Here is a 15,375-nt window from a genome sequence, read left to right on the forward strand (position 1 = left end):
GTCTGTCTGTTTGTCTGTCTGTCTCCTTGCTGTCTGTCTGTCTGTCTGTCTGTCTGTCTGTAGTAGTCGTAGTAGTAGTAGTAGTCGTAGTAGTAGTAGTAGTATTAGTAGTAGTAGTAGTAGTTGTAGTAGTAGTCGTAGTAGTAGTAGTCATAGTAGTAGTCGTAGTAGTAGTAGTAGTCGTAGTAGTAGGAGTAGTAGTAGGAGTAGTAGTAGGAGTAGTAGGAGTAGGAGTATGAGTAGTAGTAGGAGTAGTAGTAGTAGGAGTAGTAGTAGGAGTAGGAGTAGTAGGAGTAGTAGTAGAAGTAGTAGTAGTAGTAGGAGTAGTAGTAGGAGTAGGAGTAGTAGGAGTAGTAGGAGTAGGAGTAGGAGTAGTAGGAGTAGTAGTAGTAGTAGTAGTAGTAGTAGGAGTAGTAGGAGTAGTAGTAGTAGTAGTAGTAGGAGTAGTAGTAGTAGTAGTAGTAGGAGTAGTAGTAGTAGGAGTAGTAGTAGTAGTAGTAATAGTAATAGGAGTAGTACTAGTAGGAGTAGGAGTAGTAGGAGTAGGAGTAGTAGTAGTAGGAGTAGTAGTAGGAGTAGGAGTAGTAGGAGTAGTAGTAGAAGTAGTAGTAGTAGTAGGAGTAGTAGTAGGAGTAGGAGTAGTAGGAGTAGTAGGAGTAGGAGTAGGAGTAGTAGGAGTAGTAGGAGTAGTAGTAGTAGTAGTAGGAGTAGTAGTAGTAGTAGTAGGAGTAGGAGTAGGAGTAGGAGTAGTAGTAGTAGTAGTAGGAGTAGGAGTAGGAGTAGGAGTAGTAGGAGTAGGAGTAGGAGTAGTACTAGTAGGAGTAGGAGTAGTAGGAGTAGGAGTAGTAGGAGTAGGAGTAGTAGTAGTAGTAGTAGGAGTAGTAATAGGAGTAGTAGGAGTAGGAGTAGTAGTAGTAGTAGTAGGAGTAGTAGGAGTAGTAGTAGTAGGAGTAGGAGTAGGAGTAGTAGTAGTAGGAGTAGGAGTAGTATTAGCCTGCCTGTCTGTCTGTCTCTTTGTCTCTGTCTCTGCTTGTGTCTGTCTGTCTTGCTGTCTTGCTTTCTTAGAAGAAGGAGAAGTCAAGTGTCCACTCTGTCATAACTAACATCTTGTTATTGGAACAATGATAAAACATATTTCTGGTTTTGCTCTGCAGTCATGAATAACAAAGTCACATCACATCAATAGAAACAAACATTTAGCTCATGCCAGCGTCGTAAAATTCAAGTATTGTCCTTCATCGGACGGAGCAAACTGGAAAAGGATCGTCGTTATTGTCATATTTATTACATATTTTTTACATTAAACCAATACACTGTACAAAGTACGTGGAATATTAGTCATTCTGTGCTTTGGGTTGTAACATTCCGATAAAAAGTCTTATCAAGAGATGACAATTTTGCCAAGTCATTCTGTAATATTTAATTATTAACAGTCATGTGCTCTTGAGGCTTCGCCCGTTGACCCATTTTATCCCACATTAATGTCCCCACGTCTGATAAAGACACATGCCTTCAATCATAAGGGAGAAATATTTCTCAAGTCAGAAAGCGCTTCGTCATCAAAAAGATGATTTTATCTGTTTTCTTTGTCCCTTATTATATTATATGTTTCTAATGATACCTAATGAACTAATACGTAGACCCTGTTATGGAATTTCTACTTCCTGACTAATAATCAAAAATTAGAGAGACTTTAGTGTCAGTTAATCAGTTTAACCTCAGAATGAATAGATTGCAACAGTGTGGATGGCGATTCATCTTAATCCACATAAAATCTTTTAAAACTCGTGATTTTTATCATCAAATGAATGTAAATCATTGTCCCCAGTGAGTTTGTGTGGCTGCATGGCTTTTACAATGGTGTTCTTTGAGTTATGAGCCTTCACTTTATCCTCTAGTTTACTTTCATGTTCACCCAATTCAACATTATACACATTGTGATTATGTGTATTACTGGGATTTAAAACTGAAATGAAAGTATTAAAGATAAAAACAAATACCAGATGACGGTTTGAACATTGTATACTAAAATAGAAATAACACATGACATGAAAAAGAAAAGAAAAACTGAACTGGAATGTTTTTCATTTTCATTCTCATGTGCAGTTTAAGAAATTGGGGGGATTTTTACTTTACTTACTTACTATTACGGCCTTATGAAGTTGGAATGTCTTAGCAAACTATTTGCTCTTTTGACGTTCATTATAATTCATTTGGAGTCGTGTTTTGAGCAACATGAACGGAGGTTTTTGGTTTCCCCAACTCCTGAGTGAAATATCTGCCTCTATAGCGGCTAAATGCTCCACTGCTAACTGTCTCTGTCTGCTATTTGGTGCTTTTTTTGGTGATGAGAGCTGTAAAAGTGAACCAAATCCCAAAACACCAAGCTGAAAGAAGCTCAAACGCTCAATAGAGCTGAGGGGAACTGCTGAGTTTGGTTATAATTCATTACACATAGTCAATTGAGCCAATACTTATGTAATAATATAGATTAATGCTGCTTTGAAACCACCCTTCTTCTTTAAAACAATGCTTATTTGCAGCCAAACTGAAACATCTGCATACAAACACCAAACGGAGAGATAATGTTGAAAAGTGCGTAAGAAGAAACACTGATAAATTACTTCACATAGTAAGTCTATTATGCCGTCTATACAAGGTCAGAACAAGCCCCTCAGTAATACACAACTCCACTACCTCACAGTATCATGTGCAGTAGCCACAAGTCCAGCTGTGTTTCTTTACACAAAAGTGTCTGTTGATTATTGTATCGTTTTCCTCCTTCACAGTCGGAGGGAGAATACGTCTGCAGAGCTACGACGAGCAGAAGAGAAACGCAGCTGTTGGCCGACCGTCCAGACGGACACGCTCCGTCTGCGTGACTCATTTCTCTGCCCGACGACCGCAAGTGCGGCGTCTTTTAACCTCAACGGGGCCTCTTGTCTGTCCCTGAACTCACCGTCCCATGACTACCTTCTGCTGCACATGTGAATGCAACAGAGTGAAACCAAAATACACACACACATGGGTTTTTTTTCATTTAAGAAGAGCACCTGATCTCTGTGTACATAAATATTGGAGGGCAGAAAGTATTTAAACAGTTCCAACAGCTGTATGACATCTGTCTGCCAACAGCTGCTCAAACAAGATGAAGCTCTCCATCCTGCTCATTTTCGGGACCCTGCTTGTCCTCATTCACGGTAAGAGCACACTTACATGGTGGGATGGTTCTGTGGGACCTCAGAGGTTTGGACAGGTCGAGGTGGGTTGTTTGGAGTTTCACTTTTGCCAGAATATTTCCTTATTAATATGGTGACAGGACTTTAACAGGACATTTAGGCCGAGATAAGGATATTTGTGTTGGTAAACCAGTGGGCAACAGTAAGAAAAATCTATTTTAAAGCAAAAATGTATCTCTTTAATTTTCTTAATGTCTGCTTTATTATTTTGTCGTTGCATTGTATTGCACGTGCTGATCTGAAAAGCTAAATAAAGTAACCAGAGGTGGAAGAAGTATTCAGATCCTTGCGTTGAGTAGTGATCAATGACTCCATTACAAATAAAAATCATGCATTCAAAACTTTACTTGAGTGAAAGTACTAGTATTATCAGCTATATACATAAAGTATTAAAAGTAAAAGTACTTGTTGATCAGAATTATGTTTTTTGGTGTGTTATTGTTATATTCTGTAATATTTAATTGTGTTAGAGAAGAAGAATGGTATTACACCATTTTATCCATAAATATGCATTGTATTTAATTACATGATTACGTGTTTTCATGTGCACAATCGTAATCTGCTATTTAGCTAAGCTTAAGATAAATGTAGTGCAGTAAAAAGCACAATATGCACAAAATGTCCCCTTCGGGATTAATAAAGTATACATTCATTAATTCTTTAATATACTTCAATAAATGCATTTAGTCATATTCCATTCGACCAAAACAAGATGCAGGCGTGATTTTCACCAATGTTTACCGATAAATGAATGGTGTAGCAATGGCTGTATATTACCGTAACATTGCCAAACGTCTCAGTGGCCTTTACCATGACTCTGAGAATTTAAGTTGGAGTGAAGAGGAAGATTACTGCCAGAGAAAGGGGGAAGTGCCCATTTTAGCAATGTCGCAATCCCAAGGAGGTGATGAAGAAAGTCTTTCGTTAGAAAATGATCACGTCAGCATCTGATTTATGGAGTAGTGATAACACACACTTCAAGTCCAAGACCATTATCATGAAGGCAAACGCCAAGTTCAAATTATAAACATTATATTCTGAAATAAAACAGAGGCCAAAGCTATTTTTTGGGGGAGTTCAAGTTTCCTTTCGAAGTAATTTTGAAAAACTCTGCCAAGAATGAGGAGTCAAGTGGGATGTGATAAGTGTTTGAAGTGGTAAAATCTCACTGAGTGTCAATGACGATGACAGGAATGCCGCCGATCAGCAGAGACTACAACACACACTGCCGGTGCCTTCAGGTGGAGTCGAGGATCATCCCTCCGGACAACCTGAGGAGCATCAAGCTCGTCCCTGAAGGGCCCCACTGCCCGGACATGGAAGTCATGTAAGTAAAAACACTTGTATTGGACTTTAGCTCACAGATATCAGTGTTTCTAAATGTGTTTTTTCTTTCTTGTGACCAGAGCTGGACTGACCAACGGGGAGAAGGTGTGCCTGAACCCTCGGTCTTCCTGGGTGAAGAAGCTGATCCAATTTGTCCTTGAGAGACAACATCAGCAGGGAGGAGCCCTTTCCAAAAAGCAAGGATAATATCATAAATGAAAAACATGCACGCAACTAAAGCTGTTGAAACTTCACTCCTTTCTGCAACTATGAGCCATGCTGTTTCACTTTAATGAATAACACACATGTTGTGTCATTTAAATAACTTATTTTTGTTATAAGTGTTATCCCACTTTTTTTAAATAACACTGATTCTGGATTTAAATTGTCTACGCGTTAGAAAGATAAGCGTGTGAAGGAAGGTATTTCATTGTGTGACTCTTGTATGACCTTTTTGAAAGCAGACACTGTATGTAGCATGACATCTGGAATATTCAAATATGTAACATAATTTCTGTGTAACACTGTGTGGAGCTTCTCCAACAAGGCAATACCACTTGCTGTGTTGAGTATGTGAGGCTTAAAAGGAAAACAAATGTATGATTAAAAACTTAAATGAGACTTTCTTGCATCATGTCTTACATCCGCGCTTACTCTGCAAATCCTAATCCAAACAAAGCTGCAATTCCACTTCAACTTGAATCCCGGAGCTATGCTGCAATACACAGCCTGCACTATTCAGCCATTATGAGTGCACCATCAGCATCATCCCTCACAGGGTAAGGGTCAGCTGGGTGGTGGGAGATTTCCAGAGAACTATAAAACTATATGTGCAACTATTTGCCTGAGCCAAGTTCTTCCCTGAGAAAACAAGAGCGCTGATTTATCCCAGGGCAAAAATAAATAGTTGGATAATATGTTCAGAATATGAAGTAACTGTTATCACAGTTTCACGAGAGGGAGGTCGGTGATCTCAGGTCACGGAAATAATACAGACTTGTCTACACCTGGTTTTAATCAAGCTGACAAATTCTGCTTTAAAATGGATCAGTTGATGATACACAGGAAACAGAATGTTTTCACATCCACATGCTATATTTACTCTTTTATGATATTTACTTTTTTCTTTTCTTTGGCAGCTCTCCCTTTCAAGTTTATAAGTTTATTTTTTCATATAAAAAGATACATGGGTGCTTACTTTCTATAACGAAACCTCAATCAATGATTAAAACATTAAACTACACACAAGGCACATAGAAACGAGAGAGAATCCATATTTTTCTGAATGCCTGATATTAAACTTTTGTGCAGCAGTCGTAGTTCAGTGTGCATGTTGGTGAAGCCATCTGGATGCTGCCGGTGAACGGTTTAGAAACATGTTAAATGGGGTTCTTATTACCAAAGAGCAACATTTCACAATCACACGTATATGGTTCAATGCACAGAGCCTCATGAAACAATAGTGATGGGATCTCTTCCAGATGTTTATGGAATCACTCATTGGTTTCTGTCTCAGGAGCCAGAGGGAAATGTTATTTTTATGCAGAAGAACTGTGAGTGTATCTTTTGACTGATAGGCTCTGGGCTTACATTTGAATTGGGAAATAATGGGAGCCAGTAGAACGTATCGGTCCTTCGGGGGACGTGTTTATGTTTACACAAAACTGTCTGAAACTCTTAAGAACTAAACATGACATCAGCATCTGTTCCAGTAAAACAAAACATAATTTAACGTCAGGCTCATGAACTTAGATAAACACAAATGGTGAGCCAGTGAAGCTGTGGCTAAAGACCTTTCTGGCGTTAAAGACTCTTTCCCAGTGGAAAATGGTAATATTTTAAACCTGTTAAATAAATATATGAATATTAAGACAATTCAATATTGAACACTCTAGGTGGTTTCTCTCCTGTGCCGCCTTTGCTTGAAAATACTAGCTGTGAATCTGTCAAACAAAGTATTTGAAACAATGTGAAATATCACGTAAAAAAGAGGTTCTGTGCAAAAATCCCCCCTTTATAAACCTGATGGAGACAGAGTTGCAGCTGCAGAACGACCTTCATTAGCATGTTTTCGATGAGCTTTAGATTTATCGCAGTACTTTACATTCCTCGTTCACTAATTAGTTTAAAATATCTGATTGGCAGTTAACCAAAAATAAAAGATATCAGGCAGAAGTGTTTGTCGAGCAAGTTTATCAGCAATCTGAAAAACCAATGCAGCAACGACGCTGTATTACAGTAAAGCATACGAGACCATAAAACGAGGGATTGCAATAGACAGTTAAAATATACAATAGTTTATGTACAATGATCCAAACAAAGACGGTCTCCCAAAAAAGCTTTTAGAAAAATAAAAATAAGAGAAAAAATACTAAGATTAGCTTCTGTGTGTGCCCTTGACTTAGGAGGCAACATTTTTGTATTCAAAGTAAAAAAATGTAAACACAATCTCCCACTTTGGAGATAATTATGGCTTTGACATTGTAGTCCTGAGAAAGTCAAAAAAATACAAAAGTTATTTTATTAAATTTAGATGAAAACTAAAAAAACATCTCCAGCATTAATATATATATATATATATATATATATATATATATATATATATATATATATATATATATATATATATATATATATACATATAGAACAAAAGTTATTTTTAAACCAGGCACCTATCACATCGTAGCACCTCGTCTCCGGTAATTGAGATGGATGGAGAAAGAGTTCTGTATATAAAGCATGAAGGAAAATGAATCCTCACGCTAAGTTTCAGATGGAGCGACAGGAAGTGGTGGGCAATCCTCTGGCGCAACAACATAACCCTTCCCCAGGGGGAACCAGGCCTGCAAGGCTTCTGTCCAGCTGCCGGTGTTGCAGAAAACCAATAAGATGTCAAACACTGTGGACAAAGAGAGAGACTCGACCATTTACAAATACAGAATTGCTTCAGTTGTCTTGCAAACTAAACATTATTACTCACCTTGATTGACAGCCAGGATCTTGGAGTGGAAATTCTTGTTATTGTTTTTCTTCACCATGTACTCGTCGATGGGCAGCCTCGCCGTGTGAACGCTCAGTTCTCTGGCTCTCGACAAGCTCAACTTCTGCAGAGAAGAAAATAAGTTACATATCCCACACGTATTGATATAATCTCAACCAGCAATGCAATCAGATTGGTATCAAAAACGAATAGATTGTATTTGAGCTGAATTGAAATTAGGTATTTTTACTGATTTAAACAAAACGAAAACTACCATCTATTCAGCGAAATTGAAAGAGTTGCTGTTGTGTGATGTCTGTGTTGTGTGGTTATGATCCGTCTTCATGTAGAATACCTTCTGGATGCTTTCATCCACAAGGCCACCGAGGACGTACACCTTGTCAGCTTCCACTGTTGCTAAAGCTGAAACACACAAAGATTTATAAAGTGTATCAAAGGAAATAGAATAGGAAAAGACACTGAATATGGACATGATGTGAATATGTTGGAGCTTTGCTTTGAAATCATTGTCTAATTTTCCATGTATTTTTTTACTATTTTTTAAAACTTAGATCATCTCTCTGTTTTACAATGTCTATGTATGAAGACATCCTTTAGTAACGTGCTAGTAGTCGTATTTATAGAAACAGTAGTAAAAATGGTCTTGGCAGTACTCTGTGATCATTTATAGACACGTGAATGTGGTCAGAATGCGACCCCTGCTGGCCAAAAGATGCATTTCAACTGAAATATTATACATACACATTGAAAACATATTTCTTTTTTCATACTCTTTATTTGTTGAATTGTGAACCCCTTACAGTAGTTATCTCTTAGAAAATAATATATATATATATATATATATATATAAATATATATATATACACACACACACACACACACACACACTAGACAACTTTAGAATAGCTACTGTATATCCCACCCAAAAAAACATGAAATACAGGTAATAAATGGTAATAATAATAATAACAGTCATAGTTATAGCTTTGATTAAGACATGTACTTTAAGAAAACAGATATTTATATAAAATTTTAAGAAGTTCATCAAACCTTCTTCAGCATCTGGAGTGAGGTAGACGACGGTTTCTGGAGGAAAAAGGTCCAGACAGCTTTCTTCTGTTATGTCCATCTGAAAGAAACATGCAAAAGGGAATTCTTGCTAAATATTTCAACTAATCTTACTAATAATAGTAATTTTTATGTATTCACTTTTAGGCTAAAATAACCCTTTAAATACCTGTTTGCAGGTTAACTTCAGAGCTCTTAATGAGATTTCCTGTTTTATCCTTCTCTTGAAGTATTTGCCAGAGGATTCAGAGAGTGAACGACAATAATCACCATGTAGTTGAGGAAGCCTTCGTTCATTCGAAGGCACTCTCTGTAGAGCCGGCTGTCCTCCCTCAGGTCCGTCAGGAGAAGGTGAAACGGCCGAGTCGCCTTCTTGTTCGACCCGTACAGCCGTCTTAACTGTCCAGCCAGGCGACTTACCTCCTGAACGGGACAAACATGCACAGGTGAGGTATTTAGACGAATGCAGACAGGTGACTGCATCTCTGTGGAGATCAGTTCAACAGTTATATGAAACAGAACCAGGTGTTTTGTACTCATTTCGAGGGCACCTACCTTGTCAGACATGAGGTCTGTCATACTCAGGTCTACACAGAGTTTGAACCCCGTGGACTGAGCCTCCGCTAAACGTTCTTTGGTGATGGCTTTCATGACCCGCTTGGTAAAATGAGGATTATCTGCGCTGGGAGCTGTATGACAAAAAAACACAGGAAAGACTGTTTTGGTGAAGTAGGCTCTGGAGTGAAAATGTAAATGATTTTCACCTTCGATCTCCATGCAAAAGCAACACGAGTGTGTGATTCTCTTCACTCGATCTGTACCCGACTCCTGCTCTCGGTTGAGTTTCCTCTTCTGCTTCTCTTCTCTCCTCTTGCTTTTCCTCGCTGCCAGCTGCCTCTCCCAGCGTCGCTGCTTCCTCAACACATTCTTCTGTAAAACAGACAAAGCAGACAATAACAAGACATTTACAGTATTTTAGGACAGCCTACACTTTCTGACATCACACATAATCATACATTGTATCAGTCAAAGTAGTCTAAAAACATGGTTATTACCTAAATACAACCCTAAATGACAAAATACTGATTAATCTTTTTTGATCTGCAAACCATTGTGATACGAATACTTTAGGTGTTTTTGGACTGCATATCAAACTGCTTTAGAAACCAAATAAGATCATTTAGAAGATCTTAGATCATGCACCTGTACAATTTATTTGTTTTCATATCTTGTCTTGCTTTTATGCTGTAGTCCTGTTTAAAAAATATATATTTTACAGTACCAATAATTATGTAATTAACAAAATATTGTATATATAATATATTATAGATAAAATAATGAATAGCTACTCTGCTATCCTGGAAACCAATGCAAGCTTGAAGAGATGCATTTCAAATGAAGGACTAGTAATCAAACTCACAGAAAAAGGTGCAGCTTCCCTCCCTGGCCTGTCTTCTACCACTTCAGTCTCCACGTCTATTTGAAGCAGATCCATCCCCTCTGAAACTCCATTCAGCTGCGTTTCACACACACCTGGTCCAGTCTGTGCCATTTCAGCCTGGGGCTGCTCTCCTCTGTAACACTGACTTCAGATGCATCCCCTAAAAGAACAAGCAACATGATGTATTCTGTAGAAGTCCGCACATTTCTCTAGTTATTTGTGACTAACGGTAAATTATTTAATCATGTTCGTGTGTTTTCTTTCTGAAATCCACAAAATGACACATTAAACTCAACATATTAGTGATACAAATGCCAAGAGGGAGACATCATGCTTAAGATGTCGCTTCGTTTCTTCGACGACAGTGGCGCATGCGAATGACGTCAGAGTAAACAAAGTGGAGGGGGGCGGTTCCAAGACGATTTAATTTATGAATTTGGAGGGAATAAAAAATAGGGGTCCATGCAGCCAGCAAACCATCGCATATTTGTTATTCTTTGTTTGTGTGTGATGTTTAAAATAACTGCAAGATATACTTGGGGTCAGTGTAGTTACATTTCCACATGCCAGAAGAGGAGAGTATAATACCGGTATAACCATCAATATCTGTGGATACAACTCCATGTCCTAATAAGCCTAACTAATAGATATTTGCGAAACCAACATACACTAGATGAAACTGTATTAACTACATATTCAGTCTCAGATGTTCATTCATTAACAAAGTTTCACTCTTCTTCTGTATAAATTATACAATTATTATAGCACATACTGCTGTTATTCAATCATACTTTATTCATTATTTGGATGCTCATTAACTTCCTAAAAGCAATTTAGAAGTTAAGATGTATATTTTATTCTATGAAAGCTGTAGGTCAAAGAGTATATAGGCGATAGGGTAAAGACTATTTATACTTTGCAGTGTTAGTGCATATTCAAAGATCATTACAAATATAGTTTGTATTACTTTCTAAAACGGATTTATTACACTTCAATCGGCATCTTCAACTACTTTTGTACGTAAACAACAACAACAAAAAGCACGCAGTGAAGAGATTATAACACAATTTCACTTTTAACTTGACGTTCTCTTCCTGCATGAGTCGAGCATGCGCAGATGGGGCTCGAAGAAGCAAGTGCCGTTTTACCATAATTGTTTTACAGGTGGTGAGTAAATGCCGTCATTCATTATTTAAATGCGTATTGTATAACTACTTAACAACGTATATAGTATTTTAAGCCGTGGAGTAAAGTAACTTACGGCGATAAAATACGTAAGGAGTTCAAACGGTTCTTCAGCTACCGTGTAATGACCTTTAACACGATGTTAGCTAGCTAACGTTGCCTTAAAGATACTCCATTGACGTCACCAGTCTGTGGTTGTCTTGTCACGACACTTGTCTTTCTAAAACGGGAGGGGGTTTGAATATAAGTATAGACATTTTATATACAGGCTGCCTATAAATAATGTTTATAGTTCATGATGGACTGCTAGCTAAGTTAGCGTTAGCGAGGTTCGCTTAGCGTTAGCTTGCATAGCGCTCAATGTTACGTGATGACGTAACTAGCTTGTTTAGCAAATTAATGCTGGGGGCCTGAACACAGGAACGTAAACAAGTCAACAATGCTCGTGACTTGCTGCTTAAATCAAGGTGCAGACACTTTTTCTAACGCACGTGTCTGGATTAAATGTGTTAGTGAACTTTACCAGCAGTTAAAGAGCCTTGGCTAATAACAATCAGGATTTTGATTAACTGGACCCCGTGCCCGGTGATAGCGAGGCTTGTTTCACTGTGGAGGATAACACGGTGGTTGCCGTCTTGTGCAGACTACGGAGCCCAGTGTTATTATTTTATTCATATTATACCGTATATCTGCTCCCAGCATGTCATTTACAAAAATACATTTTTTTTCTAAACAAAACTTCAAATGAGCAGGAACATGTTTTCCTGAATTTTTACAAACATGTTCTTGTAATGACAAAAAGTTGTAAAACATGTTCTGTATTTTTATTGTAATATTTAGTAATTAAAACGTTTTGAACTCATTTATTTATCTCAGTTTCCTCATGCAGGCGTATTACTTTGTTACGTAAAGGAACTGTCGCGTAAGCTCGTTTGAGGTCGGACGCCAAAAGGTGATGCACACTAAGTCTAGGTTATTTTCTAGTCCTTCTCAACGTTAAAGTTAGATTTTCTCATCTTTTACGTTGTTAAATTGTTTCCACATTAAGTTGCTTTACACAATGTGACACCAGCATTTAGCCAATGTACATGTTTTGAGGATTATTAAACATACCGGCTTTAAAAACAGCTGTTACCATGCTGTTGTTGTTAGCATTTAAGCTAACATGCTACCATGCAGGACCACATCAGCCAATAGGAGACTCATTGGAGGGGTTTGCCACAAGACTGCATTGTGGGTATTCTAAATGAATATAGTGTGTATATCATGTATTAGTTAATATAAGCTTTTATCGTTGGAACAGTCGTCATGTATAAGTTGTACTTTATACTGTCAGCAGAACTGTGTTAAAATGTATTTCCGGTGGCAGAAACTGTTATGTTATAATTATGCATTGAAATGTTGCCATTGCTTGTTAAGAACGATAAAGATATATGTACATAGGGTGGCTTTTATTCAGTGTTATACTTTTCTTTGTTTCTTTCTTTTTGGATGTTATTTGTGATAATGTTGTCAGTAAACATCTGGTGTGCACTGTTGAATGTATGCACCATGACAGTGGAGTGTGTGTTCGTCATACTAGTACTCTGGCCAGCGCAGTGTAAAGGTTAAGACTATACTTTCAGGGATCATTTCTATAGTTTCTGACTTGAGAAATGTGTTTCTAAAATGTTTGGTCTCGCTAACCACGATGAAGAGATGGTGATACTCTTCCCTGAGCGCGAAGCGGGCATTCAGTCATGATTCAGTTCATATGCTGTTTGCTTTTGATGACCGTTCTTTGTCTCCTTTGGGGACTTTGAGGGGAAGAGTATGTGCGGAGTGGTAGTGCAATTCTGTTAAAAACAAACACTGTTACACTTAGAGGAAGTTAAGTCACAGTTCTATGTGGATATATCACAATTTGAACTGTATATGGAGAATGTTTGTTTTATTAAAAATGTATTCTACTCTAAACTTAATGACAAGGGAGGCACTCCATATATTTATTAGTATATTATGAATCTATTTATTATTCTCTATAGTTGCATTGCAGATCATGATCACATCTATAAAAAGGATGAAGGGCATATGAAATAGTGTGCATTTTAATAGAATGAACAACCCAAAGTAGCAAAAATGAACCAACTGTAAAATCGTATGACTTATTAATTAAATATGTTTTACATCAGTAATAATTCAAATCATACTACGTTAGATAAAAAAGTTTCTCCAGCTGTAGGATAATTGTTTCAGTCAACTTTATTACGTCGCCATATTACATACATACATGAAATTTGCTCTGTGCATTTAACCCATCCATAGCAATTTAGGAGCAGTGGGCTGCTGAGAAGTGCGCAGGGAGCAACTTGGGGTTCAGTGTCTTGCTCAAGGACACTTCGACATACGAACTACGGGGAGACCAGGGATCGAACCGGCTACCTTGTGGGTAGTAATGACATAACTCTGAAAGAGCTATTCTGCATTGAGTGAGTACTTTTTATACTTTGAGTACATTTACTAGTAACAAGAACTAATTTTGAATGCAGGATTTTTTTATTGAGTATTTGTATAATCTGATATTAGTACTTCCTGCATTGAAACCCCATTATCAAGAATTTTATGGATACAATCAAAAGTGGAACCATCTACTTTACTTTAAATAGAATTATTAACATGTTGCTTGATACATTTTGTGTGGTTTAATGCTTTTACTTAACTACATTTAAAATGCATCTCCCTCCACAACATTGATCTTACAGCTGGAGTAACTTTTTTTTTCTTTAATAATAACATTTAAAATGTGTGGGCGAAAAACAACTGTAATCCCCCTGTTGCTGTTAGCATTTAAACTAACACGCTACCATGCAGGACCACATCAGCCAATAGGAGACTCGTTGGAGGGGTTTGCCACAAGACTGCATTGTGGGTATTCCAAATGAATATATTGTATATATCATTTATTAGTCAATATAAGCTTTTATTGTTGGAACAGTCATCATGTATACGTTGTACTTTATACTGTGAGCAGAACTGTGTTAAAATTTATTTTCCAGAAACTGTTATGTTATAATTATGCATTGAAATGTTACCATTGCTTGATAAGAACTATATAGATATATGTACATAGGGTGGCTTTCATTCAGTGTTATACTTTTCTTTGTTTCTTTCTTTTTGGATGTTATTTGTGATAATGTTGTCAGTAAACATCTAGTGTGCACTGTTGAATGTATGCACCATGACAGTGGAGTGTGTGTTCGTCATACTAGTACTCCGGCCAGCGCAGTGTAAAGGTTAAGACTATACTTTCAGGGATCATTTCTATAGTTTCTCACTTGAGAAATGTGTTTCTAAAATGTTTGGTCTCGCTAACCACGATGAAGAGATGGTGATACTCTTCCCTGAGCGCGAAGCGGGCATTCAGTCATGATTCAGTTCATATGCTGTTTACTTTTGATGACCGTTCTTTGTCTCCTTTGGGGACTTTGAGGGGAGGAGTATGTGCGGAGTGGTAGTGCAATTCTGTTAAAAACTAATACTGTTACACTTAGAAGAAGTTAAGTAAAAGTTCTATGTGTATATGTCACACTTTGAACTGTATATGAAGAATGTTGTTTGAGTGCAAATACACATTATTCTACCCTTTAGTATTACTAGTTAACTAGATGTGATCAATCATGAGCTGCAAAGCAACGATAGAGAATAATCCATATACTCACAATATAGTAATAAATATATGGACTGCCCCCCTTGTAATTAAGTTCAGAGTACTGATAACAACAATTATTTTCCAGTGGCAGAAACTGTTATGTTATAATTATGCATTGAAATGTTGCCATTGCTTGTTAAGAACTATATAGATATATGCACATAGGGTGGTTTTTATTCAGTGTTTTATGCTTCTTCTTTTCGTTCTTTTTTGATGTTATTTGTGATAATGTTGTCAGTAAACATCTAGTGTGCACTGTTGAATGTATGCACCATGACAGTGGAGTGTGTGTTCGTCATACTAGTACTCCGGCCAGCACAGTGTAAAGGTTAAGACTATACTTTCAGGGATCATTTCTATAGTTTCTGACTTGAGAAATGTGTTTCTAAAATGTTTGGTCTCGCTAACCACGATGAAGAGATGGTGA

The 15,375-nt window shown here is 37.4% G+C and overlaps 2 protein-coding genes across 2 annotated transcripts; one reads left to right on the forward strand and one right to left on the reverse strand.

The window, feature by feature from the left end:
* Window positions 1-3,148: 3,148 nt before the first annotated feature.
* Window positions 3,149-5,049, forward strand: cxcl19 (chemokine (C-X-C motif) ligand 19; the record flags this gene model as incomplete). The annotated part of the gene is made up of 3 exons (XM_079215524.1): window positions 3,149-3,200; window positions 4,431-4,566; window positions 4,646-5,049. 3 exons carry the CDS (start codon window positions 3,149-3,151, stop codon window positions 4,770-4,772), a joined length of 315 nt encoding a protein of 104 aa, XP_079071650.1. The 3' UTR covers window positions 4,773-5,049.
* A 2,278-nt stretch (window positions 5,050-7,327) lies between these two features.
* trmt10b (tRNA methyltransferase 10B) lies at window positions 7,328-10,186 on the reverse strand (the record flags this gene model as incomplete). Its single annotated transcript, XM_079215797.1, has 8 exons — window positions 7,328-7,464; window positions 7,546-7,669; window positions 7,901-7,968; window positions 8,617-8,695; window positions 8,905-9,057; window positions 9,190-9,323; window positions 9,456-9,564; window positions 10,055-10,186. The coding sequence occupies 8 exons, from the start codon at window positions 10,184-10,186 to the stop codon at window positions 7,328-7,330; spliced, it is 936 nt and encodes a 311-aa protein (XP_079071923.1).
* Window positions 10,187-15,375: the final 5,189 nt, after the last annotated feature.

This window comes from Taurulus bubalis (assembly GCF_910589615.1).
Source record: "Taurulus bubalis genome assembly, chromosome: 3".
NCBI lineage: Eukaryota > Metazoa > Chordata > Actinopteri > Perciformes > Cottidae > Taurulus > Taurulus bubalis.